This window comes from Aquarana catesbeiana, linkage group LG07 (genome assembly GCF_042186555.1).
Source record: "Aquarana catesbeiana isolate 2022-GZ linkage group LG07, ASM4218655v1, whole genome shotgun sequence".
In the NCBI taxonomy this organism is placed as follows: domain Eukaryota; kingdom Metazoa; phylum Chordata; class Amphibia; order Anura; family Ranidae; genus Aquarana; species Aquarana catesbeiana.
The window spans coordinates 170,424,157-170,449,146 of NC_133330.1; the positions used below are offsets into that span (position 1 = coordinate 170,424,157).

At 41.9% G+C, this 24,990-nt stretch overlaps 1 protein-coding gene across 1 annotated transcript in view; it reads right to left on the minus strand.

Moving 5' to 3' along the window:
• The window catches only part of PRG4 (proteoglycan 4), a 276,400-nt gene that overhangs the window by 62,777 nt on the left and 188,633 nt on the right, over positions 1 to 24,990 (minus strand). Inside the window, exon 15 of the mRNA XM_073591959.1 lies at positions 20,260 to 20,364. Coding sequence (XP_073448060.1) covers positions 20,260 to 20,364 — 105 coding nt within the window. The remainder of the gene's footprint in view (positions 1 to 20,259; positions 20,365 to 24,990) is intronic.

Below are 24,990 nucleotides of genomic sequence, written 5' to 3' on the forward strand. Positions count from 1 at the left end.
TTTTCCCTTGTCCAGCAATGTTTGTGCCATGTCAGCCGCTATGTACAATTGTTATGAGGTTTTTTCCTCTATTATTGTTGGCTGGACCGCATTTGCGTTCCAATGCCTTTTATTTGTTTCTTTTCTCACGCACACGGGTCCCGTTATAGTGAGGCGTGGCCCCCATTTGCGCCTCACAGCCTCCGTTTTCGTCACTTCCTGCTGTCAGCCGAGTGACGTTTCACGCCCACGTGACCTGTTACAGTGAGGCGCGGTCCGCATCTGCGCCTCACGGCTTTCAACGTCCTCGCCATTTCCGGCTATTTGCCGGAGCGATGTCACACGCCCTCAGCGCGATTGGATGCCGCACAATAGCTCCTCCTGCGTCCGGGATTGGTCATGGTGAGTGACGTATTTCCAATGGGCCTGTTAGTTGAAGGAATGTGGTCATCTGACCCTGACGCTGTCCACAGTCTGTCCTGATTCGGTCATCCAGATTGAGGCTTGGTTATGGGCCACTTCGAGAGCCACCCCGATTGGTTGATTATGAATACTGACGCCATTTTCCGGCGACCCGGAAGTGGCGGCACTCATGGCATGAACAGCTGTTATTTCTTGTGTATTATGAGTTTATGTATATATACAGGCACGAGTGGCAGACAGTCATATACCCCTGTTGATGTCCTATCGGACGAAACGCGTTGGGTTTGCTATGCCTGTCTTGCCACCATTTGATCTAAGCGCTTTTTAAACCGTTTTATACCTGACTTTTACTTATGAGCCAGAGTGTATTTTTACCACTTTATTTTAAATAAAAGCTTTTGGATAAGCTGATTTATACTATGGGGAGCCTCCCTTTTTGATCTCTTTTCCCTTGAGGATTTTTACCTACTTCATGGAGTTCAATCTGTGGTGAGCAGCCCTTCACCTGCACCATTGAAGCCGAGAGTCAGTGAGACCAGAGAGTGTGGGTTGGTGAGTGCCTTAGTTCTCCTATCAACTTCGATCATTGGGGACAAAGAGCTGTTTCCCCTGCTCCATTACAAGCCTGTCTGACTCCCAAGCCGCCGGCTGGGAGTCCACCACTGCTGGTAAGGGTACCTTTACCTATCCCTTTCACATACAAGCTGGAAACCCCATCCTGTGGATGCCATTCCCAGATTTAAGGGACTCCTATTACCATTTTCGGTTATTGTTGATCTCTTCAGCCTTCTTTCCAGATGTACATCCCTTGATTTCTGGACTTTTAGTCATATTAGCAACTTATGAGTTTACGTTTGATGTTCTAACACTAGTCTATATGTTCCCAGCCCACAATTTTAATATTTTTAGTTCCACTTTCTCACCATCAGTTTTGACAACACATTTGGGGGCAATATAGTTTAATGATGTCTTAGAAATTTGATATCAATTTTTCTGCCTGACTTTCATTTTATTTTACTACTCCTTCCCATCATTGGGATGTGTAGTAGCTGTAGGATTTCTCTATATCCTTTTCACTCTTTTCACCTTTTTTCCTGCCAGTGTCAGCTAATATCTTATATACGTCTCACTTGTGTATTTCTAACCAATTACTATAGGGTATACATTGCTGTCACTTCCACTTATGATTAAGTTTCATTAAGACACTTTATTGTGCATATCGTCTTTCAGAGGATATTCTGTCTGACTTTGCTCACTAACGTACATTCTCATTTTTTTGTTTTTTAGCGCCACACTTATTCACACCATATTATGGAGATCTGACGGAAGAAAAAAATATGATTCATGAGATCACGAGAAATAATAAAGAAATCAAGTTGTCAGAACTCTGTGTGAATATGAGCAGCAAAACAACTTCATTATTCTAGCATTATAAAGAAGAAGAGAATGTGCTGCATTAAAATATTTAAAAAATTGCAGCGTGACGAATGTGCTATCTCCATTACGAGCACTAGTTTTACCAGACCGAGCGCTTCCGTCTCTTAATTTTTCTGAGCATGCATGGCACATTGTGCGTCGGAATTGTGTACACATGATCGGAATTTACGAGAACGGATTTTGTTGTCAGAAAATTTGAGATCCAGAGCTAAAATTTTTGCGACGGAAATTCAGATGGAAAATGTCCGATGGAGCCTACACACGGTCGGAATTTCGACAAAAAGCTCCCATCGAACATTTTTCCAGCAGAAAATCTGACCGGGTGTATGGGGCATTAGAGCTCACTGGTAATCTGGATTTTACATTTGCTATCTATGCACTATGCTGGTAAGATCAATTTCTATGTGATGTTTTACACTATAAGCTTTCATTGTGTGAGTTTAGTTGGCATAAAGATACTGTATATGTACCATGTGTACCTGAATATTTTTACTTCAGCAACTATATATGTGTTTATATGGACTTTTTGAGGCTTTGTAGGAGGGAGGTGTATTGCATTTTTTAAATGAAAACTTGGATACCATTTGGTTTAAAATTCTGAACAGGGTAATTCTTTATGTTATGAATAACTGTCTTTATTACCTCCCTCTTAAGAGCCTCCCTATGGGTATGATCCTTTACTTGTAGTAGTTACTTTTAGACAACTTACTGTATGCTTTTCTTATGTTTACAGATTTATATGTATGAGTTTTATGGGTATATTTATGTCTTGCATTAAAGTGTACAGTATGTAAACTTAAAAACATAAACATAATATATTGCAGCGTACCAGTCCTTAGATGTGGTGGTTGCAATTGTTTTTTCAGGCTAAGCTGGCTATATACTGGCTATATACTAGTTAATTTTTTTTTTGCTTCAGTAGCTTCCGCTCAATTTTCAACTGATTAATGTGGTCAAATCCACATCTATTTTTGACCACAGTACCAAAAATTTTAAAGGAGTAGGATAGAAAATGTTTCTCAAAAAAATGAGTTTCTAACAGTGTGTGTTGCTTTTATTCAGGAAATTACATTACTCCCAAAATCTAATTTTAAAAACAAATGAAATTTGAAGTGATTTTGAGTGACAATCATTCAGTCATCGAATGAACAAAGAATTTTCATCTGACTGTTTGTATAAATATTTGTATGTACATTTGTTTGAAAATCTACTATTTTTTAGTCAGTAACCACATCCCACCTGACCTATAGAAGAATAACGGCCGGGCCGTGGTTTCATTGTCCTGACTGGGCACATCTCTGATCTTGATAAGGAGCCTGTGACGTAGGCTCTTTACCATGTGATCAGCTGTGTCCAAGCACAGCTGATCACATCGTAACCAGGAAGTGCCGGTTATCGGCTTTTCCTCTATTCGCGCTGACAGGGCACAAGTAGAAGAGAGCCGTTAGGTGGCTTTCCTAACAGGGGGGGTCTGTGCTGATAATCAACGCATTGATTATCAGTGCAGACCCATCAGCGGTGCCCACAAGGATGCCCACAAGTGCCCACCTAGAGTGCCAATATATACCCACCAGGGACGCTAATCCATGCCCACCAGGGCACCCTCAAATCGTCGTGTCCGAGCCGACATACACCTACAGCAATTTGCGGGATCACGCCACATTGCTGCAGTATAACTGCTGTGGCTGGTCCTTAATAGGGATGGGCTTTATGTTTGGATCGAACATGAGTTTGACTCGAACATTGGCTGTTCGCCTGTTCGCCGAATAACGAACAATTTGGGGTGTTCGCGGCAAATTCGAAAGCCGCGGAACACCCTTTAAAAGTCTATGTGAGAAATCAAAAGTGCTAATTTTAAAGACTTATATACAAGTTATTGTCATAAAAAGAGTTTGGGGACCCGGGTCCTGCCCCAGGGGACATGTACCAATGCAAAAAAAAAAGTTTTAAAAATGTCCGTTTTTTTCGGGAGCAGTGATTTTAATAATGCTTAAAGTGAAACAATAAAAGTGTATTATTCCTTTAAATTTTGTATCTGGGGGTGTCTATAGTATGCCTGTAAAGTGGCACATGTTTCCCGTGTAGAACAGTCCGAGTGCACAATGACATTTCTAAAGGAAAAAAGTCATTTAAAAGTACTATCGCAGAATAGAATTACCTCACAGGGGATCCCCAAACCAAAATTCTTAAAAAATGCGTTGGGGTCCCCCTAAATTCCATACCAGGCCCTTTAGGACCCTGTCTGGATTTTAAGGGGAACCCGTGCCAAAATTTTTAAAAAAATGGCTTGGGGTCCCCCCAAAAATCCATACCAGACCCTTATCCGAGCACGGAACCTGGAAGGCCGCAGGAAAAGAGGGGGGGACGAGAGAGTGCCCCTTCCTGAACTGTACCAGGCCACATGCCCTCAACATTGGGAGGGTGCTTTGGGGTAGCGGCCCCCCCAAAGCACCTTGTCCCTATATTGATAGGTTCAGGAGGGGGGCCCTCTCTTGTCCCCCCTCTTTTCCTGCGGCCTGCCAGGTTGTGTGCTCGGATAAGGGTCTGGTATGGATTTTTGGGGGACCCCACGCTATTTTTTTAAATTTTGGCGCGGGGTTCCCCCTTAAAATCCATACCACACCTGAAAGGTGTGGTATGGATTTTGAGGGTGCACCCCCGCCATTTTTTTTAAAATTGGTGCGGGGTTCCCCTTAATATCCATACCAGACCTGAACGGCCTGGTATGGAATTTAGGGGGACCCCCACGCATTTTTTTTTTAATTTTGGTTTGGGGTTCACCTGTGGGAAAAATCCATGCCGTTTTTAAATTAACTTTTATGTGTATTGCCGGCCCGACAATTCATTATAGCCGGCGCTAGCGATAGTACTTTTAAATGACTTTTTTTCCTTTAGAAATGTCATTTTGCGCTCGGACTGTTCTAAACACGGGAAACATATGCCACTTTACAGGCATACTATAGACACACTCCAGGTACAACATTTAAAGGAATATTACACTTTTATTGTTTCACTTTAAGCATTATTAAAATCACTGCTTTTTTTTGCATTGATACATGTCTCAGTTTGAAGCTGTGGAGCTTGGTGTAAGTGGAGCTGGATTAAGTGGGAGTTAAAAACAAGTGTTAGAGTATACAAGTCTTGCTGTCTGTTGGTGTGTGTTGCTGTCTGTTGGTGTGTGTTGCTGTCTGTTGGTGTTTGCTGGGTTGCATTTTGGGGACTTTTCCTTTTAGTTTTTAATTTGCCTTTTGCTGTTACTTTTTAAATAGCTTTTTTTTTTTTTTTTTTTTCTTGTTTCATCAGTCTATCAATTAAGGGGTGTGGTTAATTGCTCACAGGTGCCTATTTAACTTGTTGTAGGACTCAGTCTGAGCGTGCTCAGTTTGAAGCTGTGGAGCTTGGTGTAAGTGGAGCTGGATTAAGTGGGAGTTAAAAACAAGTGTTAGAGTATACAAATCTTGCTGTCTGTTGGTGTGTGTTGCTGTCTGTTGGTGTGTGTTTGCTGTCTGTTGGTGTTTGCTGGGTTGCATTTTGGGGACTTTTCCTTTTAGTTTTTAATTTGCCTTTTGCTGTCACTTTTTAAATAGCTTTTTTTTTTTTTTTTTTTCTTGTTTCATCAGTCTATCAATTAAGGGGTGTGGTTAATTGCTCACAGGTGCCTATTTAACTTGTTGTAGGACTCAGTCTGAGCGTGCTCAGTTTGAAGCTGTGGAGCTTGGTGTAAGTGGAGCTGGATTAAGTGGGAGTTAAAAACAAGTGTTAGAGTATACAAATCTTGCTGTCTGTTGGTGTGTGTTGCTGTCTGTTGGTGTGTGTTTGCTGTCTGTTGGTGTTTGCTGGGTTGCATTTTGGGGACTTTTCCTTTTAGTTTTTAATTTGCCTTTTGCTGTCACTTTTTAAATAGCTTTTTTTTTTTTTTTTTTCTCTTGTTTCATCAGTCTATCAATTAAGGGGTGTGGTTAATTGCTCACAGGTGCCTATTTAACTTGTTGTAGGACTCAGTCTGAGCGTGCTCAGTTTGAAGCTGTGGAGCTTGGTGTAAGTGGAGCTGGATTAAGTGGGAGTTAAAAACAAGAGTTTAAAACAGGAGGTTATAACAGGGGTCATAGTACCTGTGTAGTGTGAGTATCTGAGTGTTGTCTGAGTAGTGTGTGTGGATCGTTAGTACTTGTGTATTGTGTACCTGTGTATTGTCTTGTCGTGTACCTGTGTATTGTCTTGAGTATTAGTGCCAGGAAGCTAGTTGTTAGGTAATTTGGACAGGGTAAAATCCCCAAATCCTCACCAAATTTAATAGGTACGATGCCCGGCGGGTGTGGAGAGGCGACTCTTTGTACATCTTGCCGCATGTATGCGTTCCTTGATCATCCGATCGAGGGCGAATACTGCTGTGCAAAATGTAAGCACATTGTTTCCCTGGAAGCCCAGGTTCTGAATCTGGGGAAGCAACTGTCAGCACTGAGAAGTCCCTCCATACTAAAGGTGAGCCAGGAACGTACACGGCAGGTGCCGGCAGGGGCCAGCACAGAGGCGGGTGGAGACAAAGAGGTGCAGGCACTAGCAAAGAGTAGATGGGTGACAGTCAGGAGGGGTAGAGGGGGAAGTGCCAGGGAGGCCGATCCAGGACTGGAGCATCCCAATAAGTACGCTCCATTGAGTGACATTGGTGTAACCAGTCAGGGACCAGCACTGCTGGAGATGAGGGACTCTCCTAGCTGCCAGGGGAAGAACTCCTCCAGTGAGAGTGGGGGGGCAGCAAAGGGAAAGGAAAGACAGATTCTGGTGGTAGGGGACTCAATTCTTAGAAGGACAGAGAGGGCAATCTGTAACCAAGACCTGAAGCGCCGAACAGTATGTTGTCTACCGGGCGCTCGGGTTCGGCACATCACGGATCTTGTGGACAGATTACTGGGAGGGGCTGGGGAAGACCCGGCTGTCATGGTGCACGTTGGCACCAATGACAAAATCAGAGGCAGATGGAGTGTCCTAAAGAACGATTTTAGGGACTTAGGAGCTAAATTGAGGAAAAGGACCTCCAAGGTAGTGTTCTCAGGAATACTACCGGTACATCGAGCCACACCAGAGAGGCAGAGGGAGAGTAGGGAAGTAAACAAGTGGCTGAAGAGCTGGTGTAGTAAGGAGGGGTTTGGGTTCCTGGAGGACTGGGCCGACTTCTCAGTCGGTAACCGGTACTATAGAAGGGACGGACTGCACCTAAATGAGGAGGGTGCAGATCTGCTGGGAATGAAGATGGCCAAAAAGTTAGAGGGGTTTTTAAACTAGGCGATGGGGAGGAGGGTCCAGAGACAGTGATAGCCAGCGCGGAAGATATTCCAGAGGGTAGTATTGGGGGCATTAGTTGTAGGTTAACCAAAGCACAAAAACACAAGGTGAGTATAGTAGCAAGTCCAAGTTGCAATCTTGAAACACCCAATACGAGGACAATATGCGACCGGTCTAAACTATGTGGCATGTTCACCAATGCCAGGAGCCTGGCGGACAAGATGGGTGAACTAGAGATACTGTTGTACAAGGAGGATTTGGATTTTGTGGGAATTTCAGAGACCTGGTTCAACAACTCTCATGATTGGCTGGCAAACATTCAAGGGTATACCCTATACCGCAAGGACAGAGAGGGTAAAAAAGGGGGAGGGGTATGCCTATATATCAAGAATAATGTACAAGTGAATGTGAGAGATGACATCACTGAGGGGGCTAGGGAGGACGTGGAATCTTTATGGGTAGAGCTCCAAAGGGATGAAGCTAAGGGGAAAATAATACTGGGAGTATGCTATAGGCCCCCTAACCTGAGGGAGGAAGTGGAGATGGATCTCCTATCACAAATTGGATTAGCAGCAAGGATGGGAAGTGTTATCATAATGGGGGATTTTAATTATCCAGACATAGACTGGGCGGAGGGAACCGCGCATTCATTTAAGGCTCGCCAGTTCCTTAGTGTCTTGCAGGACAATTTTATGGGTCAGATGGTAGACGCACCAACTAGAAATAAAACATTACTAGATCTACTGATTACCAACAATACAGACCTGATAACAGATGTGGAAATACGGGGCAATTTAGGTAACAGCGATCACAGGTCAATTAGTTTCAGTATAAATCACACAAATAGGAGACATGAAGGGAACACAAAGACACTGAATTTCAAAAGAGCCAACTTCCCTAAACTACAAACCTTGCTAAAAGGCATAAATTGGGATAAAATATTAGGAACAAAGAATACGGAGGAGAGATGGGTTTGCTTTAAGAGCATATTAAATAAGGGCATTAGCCAATGTATCCCATTGGGTAATAAATTTAAAAGAACGAACAAACATCCTGGATGGCTTAACTCCAATGTAAAAATGCATATAAAAGCAAAGGAGAAGGCCTTAAAAAAATACAAGGTTGAGGGATCATCCACAGCATTCAGAATTTATAAAGAATGCAATAAGAAATGTAAGAGTGCAATTAGGTTGGCTAAGATAGAACATGAAAGACACATAGCGGAGGAGAGCAAAAAAAATCCCAAGAAATTCTTTAAGTATGTAAACAGTAAAAAAGGGAGGACAGACCATATTGGCCCCATAAAGAATGAGGAAGGACATCTGGTTACAAAGGATGGGGAGATGGCAAAGGTATTGAATTTATTCTTCTCCTCAGTCTTCACGAGTGAATCGGGGGGCTTCAGTAACCAAAACTGAAGTGTTTATCCTCATGACACAACACAGGAAGCACCTACATGGTTAACAGAGGACGGAATTAAAATTAGACTTGAGAAACTTAACATTAATAAATCACCGGGACCAGATGGCTTGCATCCGAGGGTACTTAGGGAACTCAGTCAGGTGATTGCCAGACCGTTGTTCCTAATTTTTACAGACAGTCTATTGACTGGAATGGTACCAGCTGATTGAAGAAAAGCCAATGTAGCACCAATATTTAAAAAGGGCCCAAAAAACATCCCTGGGAATTACAGACCAGTTAGCCTAACATCAATAGTATGTAAACTCTTGGAGGGGATGATAAGGGACTATATACAAGATTTTAGTAATAAGAATGATATCATTAGCAGTAATCAGCATGGATTCATGAAGAATCGTTCTTGCCAAAGCAATCTATTAACCTTCTATGAGGAGGTGAGTTGCCATCTAGATAAAGGAAGGCCCGTAGACGTGGTGTATCTGGATTTTGCAAAAGCATTTGACACAGTTCCCCATAAACGTTTACTGTACAAAATAAGGTGCGTTGGCATGGACCATAGGGTGAGTACATGGATTGAAAACTGGCTACAAGGGCGTGTTCAGAGGGTGGTGATAAATGGGGAGTACTCAGAATGGTCAGGGGTGGGTAGTGGGGTTCCCCAGGGTTCTGTGCTGGGACCAATCCTATTTAATTTGTTCATAAACGACCTGGAGGATGGGATAAACAGTTCAATCTCTGTATTTGCAGAAGATACTAAGCTAAGCAGGGCAATAACTTCTCCGCAGGATGTGGAAATCTTGCAAAAAGACCTGAACAAATTAATGGGGTGGGCGACTACATGGCAAATGAGGTTCAATGTAGAAAAATGTAAAATAATGCATTTGGGTGGCAAAAATATGAATGCAATCTATACACTGGGGGGAGAACCTCTGGGGGAATTTAGGATGGAAAAGGACCTGGGGGTCCTAGTGGATGATAGGCTCAGCAATGGCATGCAATGCCAAGCTGCTGCTAATAAAGCAAACAGAATATTGGCATGCATTAAAAGGGGGATCAACTGCAGAGATAAAACGATAATTCTCCCGCTCTACAAGACTCTGGTCCGCCCGCACCTGGAGTATGCTGTCCAGTTCTGGGCACCAGTCCTCAGGAGGGACGTACTGGAAATGGAGCGAGTACAAAGAAGGGCAACAAAGCTAATAAAGGGTCTGGAGGATCTTAGTTATGAGGAAAGGTTGCGAGCACTGAACTTATTCTCTCTGGAGAAGAGACGCTTGAGAGGGGATATGATTTCAATTTACAAATACTGTACTGGTGACCCCACAATAGGGATAAAACTTTTTCGCAGAAGAGAGTTTAATAAGACTCGTGGCCACTCATTACAATTAGAAGAAAAGAGGTTTAACCTTAAACTACGTAGAGGGTTCTTTACTGTAAGAGCGGCAAGGATGTGGAATTCCCTTCCACAGGTGGTGGTCTCAGCGGGGAGCATTGATAGCTTCAAGAAACTATTAGATAATCACCTGAATGACCGCAATATACAGGGATATGTAATGTAATACTGACACATAATCACACACATAGGTTGGACTTGATGGACTTGTGTCTTTTTTCAACCTCACCTACTATGTAACTATGTAACTATGTCCCCTGGGGGATCAATGGGGACACTTTTTATGACAATACTATGCATATAAGCCTTTAAAATTAGCACTTTTGATTTTTTATGTTTGTGTCCCATAGACTTTAACGGTGTTCATGTGTTCGAACAAAGTTTTTGCCTGTTCGCATGTTCTGGATGCAAACCGAATGGGGGATGTTCGGCTCATCCCTAGTCCTTAAGTGGTTAATCATGTGGCATGTGTGTGAATATTAAACCTTATGGGAAATCATGTTTCAATGTGAAATGCACCAAGGTTTCTGTTTTGATGTCTGACTCTTTGTGTCCTTTACTTTAACAATAAATCTCTGGTCAAGCAAACAGTATCGTGGACCTGTTTTTTTTTGGATAATTACTACAGTGGGATGGGTTTAGGAGCCACAATTCCCTGCTACATAGGTGAAAGGATGAAACCAGCCTCCCAAGTGGCAGCAGTGATTTACATACAGGCATACCCCACTTTTAAGTACGCAATGGGGTTTATTTACTAAAGCTGGAAAGTGCAAAATCAGGCTCACTTCTGCAAAGAAACCAATGAGCTTCTAACCCCAGCTTGTTCAATTAAGCTTTGGTATTAAAATCTGGAAGCCAATTGGTTTCTATGCAGAAGTGAGCCTGATTTTGCACTTTCCAGCTTTAGTAAATAAACCTCATTGTGTACTTAAAAGTGCGGTGTGCCTGTACTTGACAATATGGAGACAACAAATTTGTAATCATGACATCATGCAAACAGCAAAGTGATAATAGTGACAATATGGGGTTAATTTACTGAAACTGGAGAGTTCAAAATCTGGTGTAGCTGTGCATGGTAGCCAAACAGTTTCTAACATCAACTTGTCCAATTAGGCTTTGACAAAAAAAACTGGAAGCTAATTGGTTTCTATGCAGAGCTCCACCAGATTTTGCACTCTCTAGTTTTAGTAAATCAACCCCTTTGTGAACAACAAACAGGCAATTGTGACAATATTGGGAAAACAAACCGACAACTGTAACAATATGCTGTCAACAAATGGGTAACCCTGACTATTAGGGATTTGGGAACACCCCCAGGTTCGGTTCGCAGCAGAACATGCGAACAGGCAAAAAATTTGTTTGAACATGCGAACACCATTAAAGTTTATGGGACATGAATGTGAAAAATCAAAAGTGCTAATTTTAAAGGCTTATATGCAAGTTATTGCCATAAAAAATTTTTTGGGGACCCGGGTCCTGCCCCAGGGGACATGTATCAATGCAAAAAAAAGTTTCAAAAACGGCCATTTTTTCAGGAGCATCGATTTTAATAATGCTTAAAGTGAAATAATAAAAATGAAATGTTCCTTTAAATATAGTGCCTGGGGGGTGTCCTTAGTATGCCTGTAAAGGAGCAAATTTTTCCCATGTTTAGAACAATACCACAGCAAAATGACATTTCTAAAGGAAAAAATGTCATTTAAAACTACTCGTGGCTGTAATGTATTGTCGGGTCCTGACAATATAGATGAAAATCATTTTAAAAAATGGCATGGGTTCCCCTCCAGTCCATAACCAGGCCCTTTGGGTCTGGTATGAATAATAAGGGGAAGCCTGCACCCAAATTTTTTTTTAAAAATGGCGTGGGGTCCCCCAGGCCCCTAGGCGCTATATACTCTGAACAGCAGTATATATACTATACGGCCGGCCCTATATACTCTGCAGAAAATTAGGCCTTAGGTGTTGGTGGTACCAGAACATTGTAAGCCCTCACAGTTACTCTTGGTGGGTGCAGGCACGGGCCCTGCTGTGAAATGCTATATAAAAAATTGTATTTACATGCCCCTGTTAAACAGTGGTAGAAAAATTGGGCCTTTGGTGATGGTGCCACAATACTGTAAGCCCTCACAGTTACTCTTGTTGGGCACAGGAATGTGCCCTGCTGTGAAATAGTATATCAAGAATTGTAATTACATGCCCCCGTTAAACAGGGGCAGAAAAATTGGGCCTTGGGTGGTGGTGGTGCCACAACACTGTAACCCCTCATAGATACTCTTGTTGGATGCAGGAACGGGCCCTGCTGTGAAATATTAGATCAAAAATTGTAATTACATGCCCCTGTTAAACAGAGGCAGAAAAATTGGGCCTTGGGTGGTAGTGGTGGTGCCCTAAAGCAAAAATATTGTTGGAAGCTAGCATCATCAAGATTGAGGAGAAATAGGATAGTCAGCATAGGCAGTCTTCAAGGGATCCCACATCCATAGCAAATTCAATCAGTTACATCAGCATCAAGTGCTTGATAGCTGCTGATCCAAGACTAATTCTTTTTTGTGAATGTGAGCCTATCAACAGAGTCTGTGGACAGGCGCACTCTTTGATCCGCTACAAACCCTCCAGCAGCACTGAATGTGCATTCAGAAAGCACGCTGGATGCAGGACAGGCCAGTAGCTCGATTTCAAATTGAGCTAGTTCTGGCCAGTGGTCAATCCTCAAGATCCAGTAACCCAGTGGATGCTCTGTTGGAAAGATTTCCAAGACTGCTCTTGTCCCTAGATATTCCTGCACCATGTAATGCAGACGCTGGTGATGGTTGCTTGAACTGATCAGACCTTGGTGCTGAGGACTGAAAAATTGTTTAAAGGCATCGGTCAGAAACCAAACATGCCGGAGGTATGGGTTTTCCAAATTTTAATAATTATTACTTAGCCTCGCATGTGAGTCGTATTATAGACTGGCATTGTTATATAGACAGTAAGGATTGGGTGAGTCTGGAGGATGATGCAGGGCCTATACCTATCAAATTTACACTTTGGATAGCATGGTCCGAATGTCCTACGCAACTTAAAAATCATCCAACAATAGAAGCCACATTAAAAGTAGCACAGAAAATCAATAAAAACTCCAATTTGATCTACTCACCAGGCTCGTTGACCCCAATACACAATAATCCTGAGTTTCCACCAGGCAAAAAAGTATGAATAGTGCAGATGAGAAGTGAGACAAAGCCTTTATTGGCAATGCATTGCTTTGAGAAGCATAGAGTGAAAACGCTACAAGAATTTCAACAGATTAGCAGTCAAGAAACATTATCTTATTGGGAATACCGCCAAATTCATAGCTTTGTCTCAAATCCCAATAAACACACCCTTTATATTAAGGCCTTGTCTTCCCTAGAGGAGGTTTGTTTAGCTGCCGAAAACATGGAGAAAACGATTTCTCTGGCATATGCCTGGTTACAATGTCCAGGAACCACCGAAACTAATAAACACAAAAGGTTTTGGGAAAATGCGTTGAACACCACCTTTAGCGATGACCAATGTTTCCATGCTTGCATATTCGCACACAAATGCTCGATTAACACACGACATCAAGAGACCTCATACAAACTTTTGACAAACTGGTACAATACCCCATCTAAAATACACAAATGGTTTCCCATGGTATCAAATTTATGTTGGAGATGCGGTGAGGCAGAAGGCTCAGCATGCCACATATGGTGAGACTGTGACCTGATACATCCATTTTGGCAAAAAGTTTGTGAAATAATTAAACAAATTACAGAGACTTCAATTCCGCTAACAGCAACTTGCTGTTTATTAAATATTTCAAAGGGTTCAATGAAAAGATACAAAAGATCACTAACAAGATTCCTCCTTACTGCTTCAGAAGTATTGATACCCAGATATTGGAAAACCACAAAAATTACCACTATTAAAGAGTGGTTTCTCAACATACATGACATATATGGCATGGAAGAAATCAGAGCCATAGCGCACAAAAACATAGACAAATTTAATACTTTATAGAGAGTATGGGTGATTTAAAATGCTCTGACAAATACAAGACCCTAACTAATAATTAAAACTTGAATAATGAGAAAATTTGCAATCTCATGGTAGTTCTTGAACATATGTTTCTTTTCTTCTTTCTCTATATTTCATTTCCATTTCTATATTTCTCTACTACACATACATGGTCACGTTAAGTGTTTATGACAGGCACAACAGTGTACCGCTGCAGTATGCTTTTTGTTCGTTTTGGTTCTTTTTCAGAGCTCCATACAGAAAAATGAGAAATTGAACACAATTGACTCAACCAGTTTATTATCTCCTGCATACAAAATATACAATGAACAAATTTAAATGATGATTGGTAGTTTGGCAAGGTGCTATGCTACTATGTTTGTTGTATGTTTGAAGCGTATGGTTGTAATGCGATAACTGTCAAAGAAAAAAACTGCGCTATAAAAGACCATATAGATGTTGATAATTCACTGCGAGTAATGGGATGTCCCTATCTCATAAGGGACATAATTGCTCCCAGTCTATAGGAAAGTTCTAGTACCTATAGAAAAACAATTTGCATCACAGTAATAAATCCGGGATGTATTATAAAATTATTCACATGATATGGTCAAAGAAAAGTCATTGGAGACATTAATAGCCACACAGATTCTCTAAACAGATATTGCTGCTGGTCGCTGAATGTTCACATTAAAGGGATGTCTCTCCTTCACAGATAATTGTGACTTCAAACAGGAAAACACCGTAGAGAAAAGTTATTTGCGATAGGAAAGTCCTTCCACCTGGAAAATAACTGCCGCTTACCAGCTGCTCTGATCTCTTTTTTAAGGAGATCAGCTCTGCTTTAGGCTTATATCCCAGCCACGGTCTCTGTGTTTAACCACCAAATGGCAACTCTCCTCCTCCTTGGTCTTCCCTGGATGTCTCACGGTCAGCAGTTAAACCTGTACAGACCGCCGCCGTTCCGGGCTGTCCAGTCACCGCACATACACACTGGCCGGCCACCTGTACCGCGGGCTGCACAGGTGGCCAGTCGGTGTGTACGTGCGGTACTAGAACTTTCCTATAGACTGGGAGCAATTATGTCCCTTATGAGATAGGGACATCCCATTACTCGCAGTGAATTATCAACATTTATATGTTCTTATATAGTGCAGTTTTTTTCTTTGACATTTATTTATTGTGTGTATCTCACACTATAAACTTTAGCAGGACCTTAATGGTTGTATTTTCTAGAAGAAGCAGGACCATTGTTGTTGTATCCTCTGGAAAGGCTATTTAGACAGCGTTGTATTTGTATTTGATGTAATGCGATAACTGTTCTTCTTTTCAATAAAATGTTATTGTGAAAAAATAAAGGCATTTGTCAGCCGGCCACCTTCTCCACCACTCTTCCTCTGACTGAATGAAGCCTCAGCAACACGTTGTCCAGCACAAGGAAATTGTAACCTCCCAGGGTCTGGAAATGCGCTGCACAAAACCGAGGCCTCCAGAAGATGTTTCATCCTCTGCTGCCTCTGCAAAGGCAGGATGAGTTCTGCAACCTTATCCTTGTAACGTGGATCAAGAAGGGCTGCCAGCCAGTAATGATCCCTCTCCTTAATACCACGAATCCTAGGATCTTTTCGCAGGCTTTGCAGAATCAGGGAGGCCATGCAGTGTAAGTTTGCAGAGGCATTCCATTCTGAGTCCTCTGGGTCATTAAGGATCACATGATCTGTAACTACCTCCTCCCAGTCACGTACAACTCCTTGGGTTTCTGGGGACTGAAAACCATCCCTTGAAGACTGCTGCTGAGTGTTATCCTCTACATCTATGCTGACACAATCCACCATTTCCTGTGTGTTTGGCGGGCAGGAATGATATCTGGATAAAGGGGGCTTTGAGAGGTAAGGAAGTCCTCCTCTTCCTCCCGCTGTTCTGCTTCAAGTGCCCTGTCCATGATTCCATGTGTGCTCCAACAGGAAGACTAGAGGGACAGTGTCACTGATGCATGCATTGTCGCTGCTCACCATCCTTGTGGCCTCCTCAAATGGTGACAGGACAGGACAGTGCATGCATCCTTGATCAGTAGCCACTGGTGTGGCGAAAAGAAGCCAAGCTCCCCTTACCCTGTCCTGGTGCCATACTCGCACAGGTACTCATTGATGGCCCTCTGTGTGTGCAGCCGCTGCAGCATTGCCAGTGAGTTCCACCTGGTGGGCATGTCACAAAGGAGGCGGTTGGTGGGCAGGTTGCATTCCCTTTCAATGTCAGCCAGCCGAGCACTGGCATTGTTTGACAGGCGGAAATGACCACAGACTTTTCTAGCCTGCCTCAGGATATTGTGGAAGCCTGGGTACCTGCTCAAGAACTGCTGCATCACCAAATTCAGGATGTGGGCCAAACATGAAACATGGGTCAAGTGTCCCTGTCGGAGGGCGGATCGAAGGTTGGTGTCATTGTCGCATATAACCATTCCTGGCTGAAGCTGGCATGGCGTCAACCACCTCTGAGCCTGCCCCTGCAGAACTGACAGAATCTCTGCCCCAGTGTGGCTCGTGTCCCCTAGGCAGACCAACTCAAGCACCGCATGGCATCTTTTAGCCTGACTGCTTGTGTAGCCCCTTGAACGCTTACGGAGCACCGCTGGTTCAGAGGAGAAATCTGAAGGAGAGGCCATAGAGGAAGAAAAAGAGGAGGGTGGAAGAGAGAGCTGTGGCAGAATCACTACTAGCATTTTGGAGGCGTGGTGGTGGAACAAGCTCCAACAACACTGAACCCTGTCCTGCATCCTTCCCTGCTGTCAGCAGAGTTACCCAGTGCATCGTGAAGGAAAGGTAACGGCCTTGCCCATGCCTGCTGGACTATGAGTCAGCGGGAAATGCACCTTACTGCTGATGGCCCTGTCCAACGAGGCCAAAACATTGCCTTCCATGTGTCGGTAGAGAGCCGAGATGACCTTTATGAAAAGAAATGGCGTTTTGGAACCTGCCACTGAGGTACAGCACATTCCACAAATTCACGAAAGGGGGCACTGTCTACCAGCTGAAAAGGCAACAGTGCTAGCAATTTGGCCAAGCTAGCATTTAGACACTGAGCATGTGGATGGCTGGGACTGAATTTCTTTTTACGGTTCAGCAAAACTAGGGTAGGGAAATTTGCCTGCTAAAAATCAGATGGTGGTGTACTGCTAGCAGATTGACTGCAAATACTTGGGACACCTATTGCTATACCTTCATTCCTCTCGGTGCAGGTTTTTGAGAGGACTGGAGGTATAGTAGGGTTGGAGATCCCAGATGAGGAGCAAGGAGAAGTCTGCCTTTTTCTTTGATGTGGGTCTTTCAAGTGCTGTTGCCAACGCACTGCATGGCAGGTCGTCATATGTCTGGTCAAGCATTTGGTGCCCAAGCAGCTGCTGTTCTGGCCTCACTTGATCTGCTTCAGACATAGGTTGCAAACAGCAACGGTGCGATCTGCTGCACACATGTCGAAAAAGGCCCACACCAAGGAACCTTTAAAAGTCAGCGGGGAGTCAGCAGCGCCCTGCACCTGTGGAGCTCTGCGGTGTGATGCAATAGAGTGGCTGCCCTTAAGCTGCCCCCTAGAGGGCATCCTGCCTCATTGGAGTTGTGCCTCCTCCTCCTCCTCTCTTCTCTCAGGCACCCAAGTACAGTCATTGGCCTCATCATCCCCTCCCTCATTGTCACTGGAGCAAACTTGGCAGTATGCTGCAGCTGGGGGAGCATGACTGCCAGTTTCTTGTCCTTCTTGGGCACCCCCTTTCACTGGGCTCATGTTACTCCCTTTCTTAACCTGGGAACCAACATTGGAGACTTCAAATCGCTGAGCAACCTCCAGCAGCATGTACCCAACACTGTGGTCGATAATTCTGGGGACTCCTCCATGCATGATGGTGGGGCTACGGAAGGAGTGACTGTGGACAAGAAGTCGGTGGAATAGGCTGCTTTGGCAGCTGTGTTGAAAGGAAAACTACTCTGAGCCTGGGTGACAGAGGATGAGGAGGATGAGGACGGCTTTGTTATCCACTCCACCAACTCTTCTGCATGTTCTGGCTCAATAACACAGCAAGCAGCAGAAAAAAAGGACAAGCGTGCCCCACGGCCACCTGCAGAGGATGCACCATGTCCATGACCAGCACTGTCGACTGTAGACACAGAGGATGCTTGCCGTCTTTTAGTGGCCTGTGAGCGTCTGCCTCTCCTTGGTGGCCTTCCGGACATGATGTATATTTTGTTTTGCAACACCACACTACACTGTATTACATACTGTGTACACCACCTGCACTGTATTAGCAACTGTACTACCTCTGCACTGTATCATGTACTGTGCACACCACCAGAAGTGTAGTAGAAACTGGACACACTGTATTAGATACTGTGTATACTACCTGAACTATATTAGCAACTGTACTACGGATGCACTGTATTTTATACTGTATATACCACCAGAAGTGTAGTAGACACTGTACACACTGTATTAGATACTGTGTACACCCCCAGAAGTGTAATAGAAACTGCACACACTGTATTATATACTGTGTACACCGCCTGCACAGTATTAGCAACTGTACTACGGCTGCACTGTATTAGATACTGTGTACACCACCAGAAGTGTAGTAGAAACTGTACACACTGTATTAGATACTGTGTACACCGCCTGCACTGTATTAGCAACTGTACTATGGCTGCACTATATTGTGTACTGTGTACACCACCAGAAGTGTAGTAGAAACTGCACACACTGTATTAGATACTGTGTACACTGCCTGCACTGTATTAGCAACTGTACTACCACTGGACTGTATTGTGTACACCACCAGAAGTGTAGTAGAAACTGTACACACTGTGTTAGATACTGTGTACACCGCCTGAAGTGTATTCGAAATAGTACACCACGGCATGCACTGTAGATATAGGTTACACTGGATGCAGAGTATATATATATATATATATATATATATATATATATATATATATATATATATATATATATATATATATATATATATATATATATATATATATATATATATATATATTAATACATTGCCTGCACTGACTGAATATAGAGTAAACACTAAACATATAGTCTAGGCTAAATGCATAGTATATATATATATATATATATATATATATATATATATCAAATACACTGCCACTAACTGAATAACCTGCCTGCTTAATCTAAATAAAGGTATCTCTCTGTCCACACCAACAACACTACACACGGCCGCCGTGTAAGCAGCCTTATATAGTCCCCCTGAGCCATGATTGGCCAAAGACACCCTGCCTTTGGCCAATTATGGCTCTCTTATAGCTCTCTTAGCAGAGGGCGCTGCGATTGGCCAAAGCATGCAGGTCAGGTGCATGCTTTGGCCAATCATCATACAACAATGCACTGCGATCTCGCAGTGCATTATGGGGCATTCCGCGGCACTTGAATTTGCCACGAGCGCCCTACAATGTTCGCTCTTTGGCCCGAACATCAAGCTCATCCCTACTGACTATATGTAGGCAAAAAATTGACAATCGTGACAATATGCGCACAACAAACAGATAATTAGACAATATACAGCCAAAAATCACAGCTCCTGTCCCCCCGTAAAAATCTCCCCTCAGCAAAAAAAGATCTCTTTACAGTTCACACAGAGATGCACCCAGAGTCCCTTTAAGCTTTAGGTTTTAGGTGTCATATAACACATCAGAGTCAAGGAGAAGCCAGAAAGAGATACGCAGAGATACAAAGGGGTTAATTTGCTAAATGTAAGTAGACTGTGAACTTTACAAGTGCAGTTTCTCCAAAGCTTAGTAAATGTGATAAGGCTTCACTTTGCAAAAAATACCCAATCACATGCAAGGAAAATAAACATTTTTGCTTGTACATTGGATGATGGAAGTCAGTAGAGCTTCTAGTCTATTTACCTTTAGTAAATCAATCCCACAGTTTGCACTGCTGTATCTGAACTCTGTAAGAGGCTACCTGACACATTACCACAATGTGGGTGCTTTTGGCTGCCCCCAGGGCAGACTTCCCTCCCCAGCCCCCCAAGTATGTTGCTGTTTATCGATAAACGAGCCTTAAACAGATGTACATAAGGTGGGGTACAGTTGCTTATTATAATGTTTTAAATCAGCAGTTCTGACTTCTGAAGGGTATAAGGTAAAGATTTACAGGACTCTACATTCTTACAGTAACCTTACATTTTTTTATTTTTATTTGGTACAACAATTGAAACTATATACTCTAAGATAAAGCTATAAAGATGTAAGTTTACTTTTAAAACAAAGATGTTTACCTACCATCATCTGCATCGTCCTCTGGATTTACTTTTTTCTTCTTATTTGGTTTATTATCAGTGGGATTCTTTTTCCTTTTGTCAGATGGCAAGGGTTTCCGAGGTGAATCTTGTTTGAAACAGAAGCAGAATTAAATAATTAATAATTGTACAAACTAAAATTTTTACCATTTCCATCTGATAATTAGAAACACATATATGATAAAGCTGTGATGAATCTAGCTCTCAAAGTATTTAATATGAAAGCAGTAATATGTGTATTTGCGATGCAAACAAACAGATCCCAATAACGATTACATATCATCAGTTTGCCCTATTATAAATAGGTACAAAAATGACAATAGTATAATAGTATATGGGTATACCAAGGTTCTCTGGATGTTTGTTGTATCTCTGTTATTTTTACCATCTGTATTTTGTCTTGAATTTGGCTTCTTTGGTCTCTTGTTTGCATTTGCAGGTGAACGTTTCCTTGTATTTTTTAGGTTAGAAGAGGATGTGTTCTCTTCATTATCTAAAATAAACAATATTACATTTATGTGATCATCCATACCCTGTAACTTTATGAATTTGTTTCTGCTCAAAAGGGCAATACATTTACCTTCATTATTGTCTCAATGTACCTTAAAAGATTTGTTCAGATTTTACAGGAGCAATAAATCATTTTCATATTCACATAATAAGTAATTTTTCTTTATTTGGCCATCAAATCCTAATCAATACTTCTTCCTATTCACAACAAATACATTGGCAGTTGTTCTTATACTCGAACGCTTGTTTTGGATGGCGTGTCCAATTACTTCACCCTTGGTGGACTGACTAAAGTGGATGCTAGCGATGATGGCATAACAAGCCAATGACACAATTAACACACACAACAGTTGTGGATGGAATTACAATGACATAGATCCCAAAAAGACAACTTCATCTGCATCATGAGAGTTTCCATGATAATGGTTCAAGCAGATTGGTTTGCTTACAAAATGCAAATGCAAAAAAATGAGTATAAAGAAGAGTGATTACATGCAGAGTTCAATAATCCATAGCAATCCCATTTTAGTTGACTGCAGTCAGATAATATTACAACAGTTTTTGACTGATTGCTTTGGGCTACTGCTTTTTACATTGCCTTTAGTTGCTGTTTCCCAGTTCTTGCTGTAGATGGTACTTGGTAAGATTAAGATAGATGGTAAAGGGCTTTTAACCCCCTGCTAGCGGCTGACTACAAGGGTTAAAAGCTCCCACAAAGCACCGCTGCCAAGGCACTTTGCAGGCACTTTGGTGGCATTGCCCATTGATTTCAATGGGCGGGGGCACTTTAGGAGCGGTGTACACACCGCTCCTAAATCGCCTCAAAGGAGCTCCTTGCAGGACTTTTTTTGACTTCCTGCCAGCGCAGCACCCCAGTGTGAAAGCACTCAGGCTTTCACACTGGGATTGCAAATCAGGCATTTTTCAGGTGCTTTACAGGCGCTATTTTTAGCCCTAAATAACTGGAAAAAAGCCTCCAGTGTGAAAGGGGTCTAAGGATTTACATGCACAACCTTGTGAGAGAATATACAGTACTCATTGTGGTGACAACTGGTCAAACATTTGAGAAGTTTGTTTTTTAAAAATGAAGACCTGCAATGTCTAGTGTTATAGTTTCCTGTAAACAATTTTAGGTGGACAATATGCTGACTGGATGTTTGCAGGGCATGTTGTTGGCACTTGTGCTAGCAGTATTTATAATTGCTTTACTATAAAAACCTAGCCATCACCAAATATCAAACCCTCCATTGAAATTATGAATTTTTAATGTGCTAAACCAATATTCTGAATTTTGGCCTCAGTAATGAATCAGTAATGCAATAATAATAATAATAACTGTATGCATTCTAAGTAAGTTGCTATCCAGAGTGTCTCTATAATCCTGATGAATTTTGAATGTCTTCCTTAGAAGAGAAGAGACTTTGTCCATACTACAAGAGATATACAATGTGATATATAGTTTGCAATATATCAAACATATTTACAGTCACATCCAATTGGTACTGTGTTTGAACTTACAACTCAAGGGTGACCATATGTTGCGTCAGCCATTCAAAAAGAAAATGTTCCAGAAAATTTTAGCCCTAGACACAGTATTTTACATGCTGTGGTCTGAGTTGCTCCAATAAGCTTTTTTATTTGTGTCTGTCTACATATTTGTTTTTCTCTTTTTTGAAAAATTACCTTTAAAAAAGTATTTTAATAAATACTTTGGACTGACTACTTTCCAAAAAGGGTCATTTGATGGGGGGCGGGGTATTTGTACTGTCCTGGCATTTTAGGGCCTCAAGAAATGAGATCATTCAGTACATCAGGAATGATCAACTTTCAAACATATATACCATAGCTTTTAGACTATAATTTTGGCACAGACTAAAAAGTGATTTGGGTTAATTTTACCAAAGAAATGTAGCAGAATGCATTTAGGACTAAATTTATCAAGAAAAATTATTTATTTGCAAAATTGTATACATATAACAGAAATTAAGAAAAATGTGTTTTGTTTAAAATGTTTGTAATTGTTTTGTTCATATAGCAAAAAATGAAAAACCCAGTGAAGATTAAATACCATCTAAAGAAAGCTCTATCTGTCTCAAAAAATTATAAAAATGTAATTTGGGTACATCGTTGCATGACTGAGTAATTGTCAATCAAAGTGTGACTGTAGGTGGTTTAAGTGATTGTAAACCTAATTTTTTAAAAATAATACTTACCTGCTCTGTGCAAAGGTTTTACACAGAGCAGCTCTGATCCTCCTTTTCTCAGGACCCCCACTGGTGCTCCTGGCTCCTCCCCACAAGCTGCCGACCGGACTGGTCTGATGGGCCGAGTGCAGTGGACAATTTGACCGTGTGTGGGCTTCATTGGACCTGCAGCGGACTTTTGGTTGAAAATCTGATGGACTGTAGATTTGGAACATGCTTCAAATCTTTCCGACGGACTCGAGTCCGGTCGAAAAATCCGCTTGTCTGTATGCTAGTCTGACGGACAAAAACTGACGCTAGGGCAGCTATTGGCTACTGGCTATCAACTTCCTTATTTTAGTCCGGTCGTACATCATCACGTACGAATCCGTCAGACTTTGGTGTGATCGTGTGTAAGCAAGTCTGGTCGTTAGAAAGTCCGTCGTAACTCCATTGAAAGTCCGTCGGACCTTTGTTGTCGAAAAGTCCGACCGTGTGTATGCGGCATTAGAGTCTGCAAAAGACTTGAGATTGGAGCGGAGGTTCACCTTCCAGCAGGACAATGATCCTAAACATACAGCCAGAGCTACAATGAAATGGTTTAGCTCAAAGCATATTCATGTGTTAGAATGGCCCAGTCAAAGTCCAGACCTAAATCCAATTGAGAATCCGTGACAAGACTTAAAAATTGCTGTTCATAGACGCTCTCCATCCAATCTGACAGAGCTTGAGCTATTTTACAAAGAAGAACAGGCAAACATGTCACTCTCTACATGTGCAAAGCTGGTAGAAACATACCCAAAAAGACTTGCAGCTGTAATCGCAGTGAAAGATGGTTTTACAAAGTATTGACTCAGGGGGGCTGAACACAAACGCACCACACACTTTTCACATATTTATTTGTAAAAGAAATTGAAAACCATTTATCATTTTCCTTCCACTTCACAATTATTAGCCACTTTGTGCTGGTCTATCACATAAAATCCCAATAAAATATATTTATGTTTTTGGTTGTAAATGTGGAAAATTTCAAGGGGTATGAATACTTTTTCAAGACACTGTATCTAATATTAGACAGGCTATTATGTGCCACTTTGTGCTGGTCTATCACATAAAATCCCAATAAATTATATTTATGTTTTTGGTTATTACATGACAAAATGTGGAAAATTTCAAGGGTATGAATACTTTTTCAAGGCACTTTATCTAATATTAGACAAGCTATTAATAAAGTGCTGGTTCAGGAAAAAGCCTCATTCCTAATGAGAAATTCTCACTTAATGTAACCAGTGTAACGAAGAACCACCATCCTTATTTTTATTCAGGCTGCCCTAAAAATCATGCGTAGTCAGTGTCAGTGGCTGCCCAATAAGGCTAAGCATTCCACCAGACTAGCAGCTTGAGTAGCCCCCATAATACATTTTTCACAAATTCTGAGTTCTCGAATCAAGCACCTAAATGGCTCTATCTCAATTTGTTATAAGGTCAAGGTAGCTCTCCAATAATAAAATTCATAATAAAAAAGCGCACAACGTAATAAATGCACCCAACATCATTCATTGCACCCCATGTGACGTGATCAGGGGTAAAATAACAGACAGTGTGTGAGCATGTGCTCAAATTAAATAAAAATAAAAATGGTGTCTTCCCCATGTGCCAACGCCTTTTTATAGATTCCTCTGCCTCCTGCATGTATTGCTCACATGTGATGAGAAATCAGTTTATTATTTTTGAGGGCTATATTGCCATTTGCCAATAAGTTCCAAGACTCTTCATCTTAATGGCCTAATAGTCTTGCCAACATATAGAAGGTTGCATGGGCACTTGGCCACATATACCAATGCTGATGAACACTCATTACTGAGCTTTATAAAGAGCTTTATAAAGAATATCAATTCCCTGCACAGGTGCATTGCCATGTGCAAACCCCAGAGGATGCCTAGCTTTTATTAACATTGCAGGCTTATGCCGCGTATACATGGTCGGAATTTCCGACAACAAATGTTCGATGTGAGCATGTT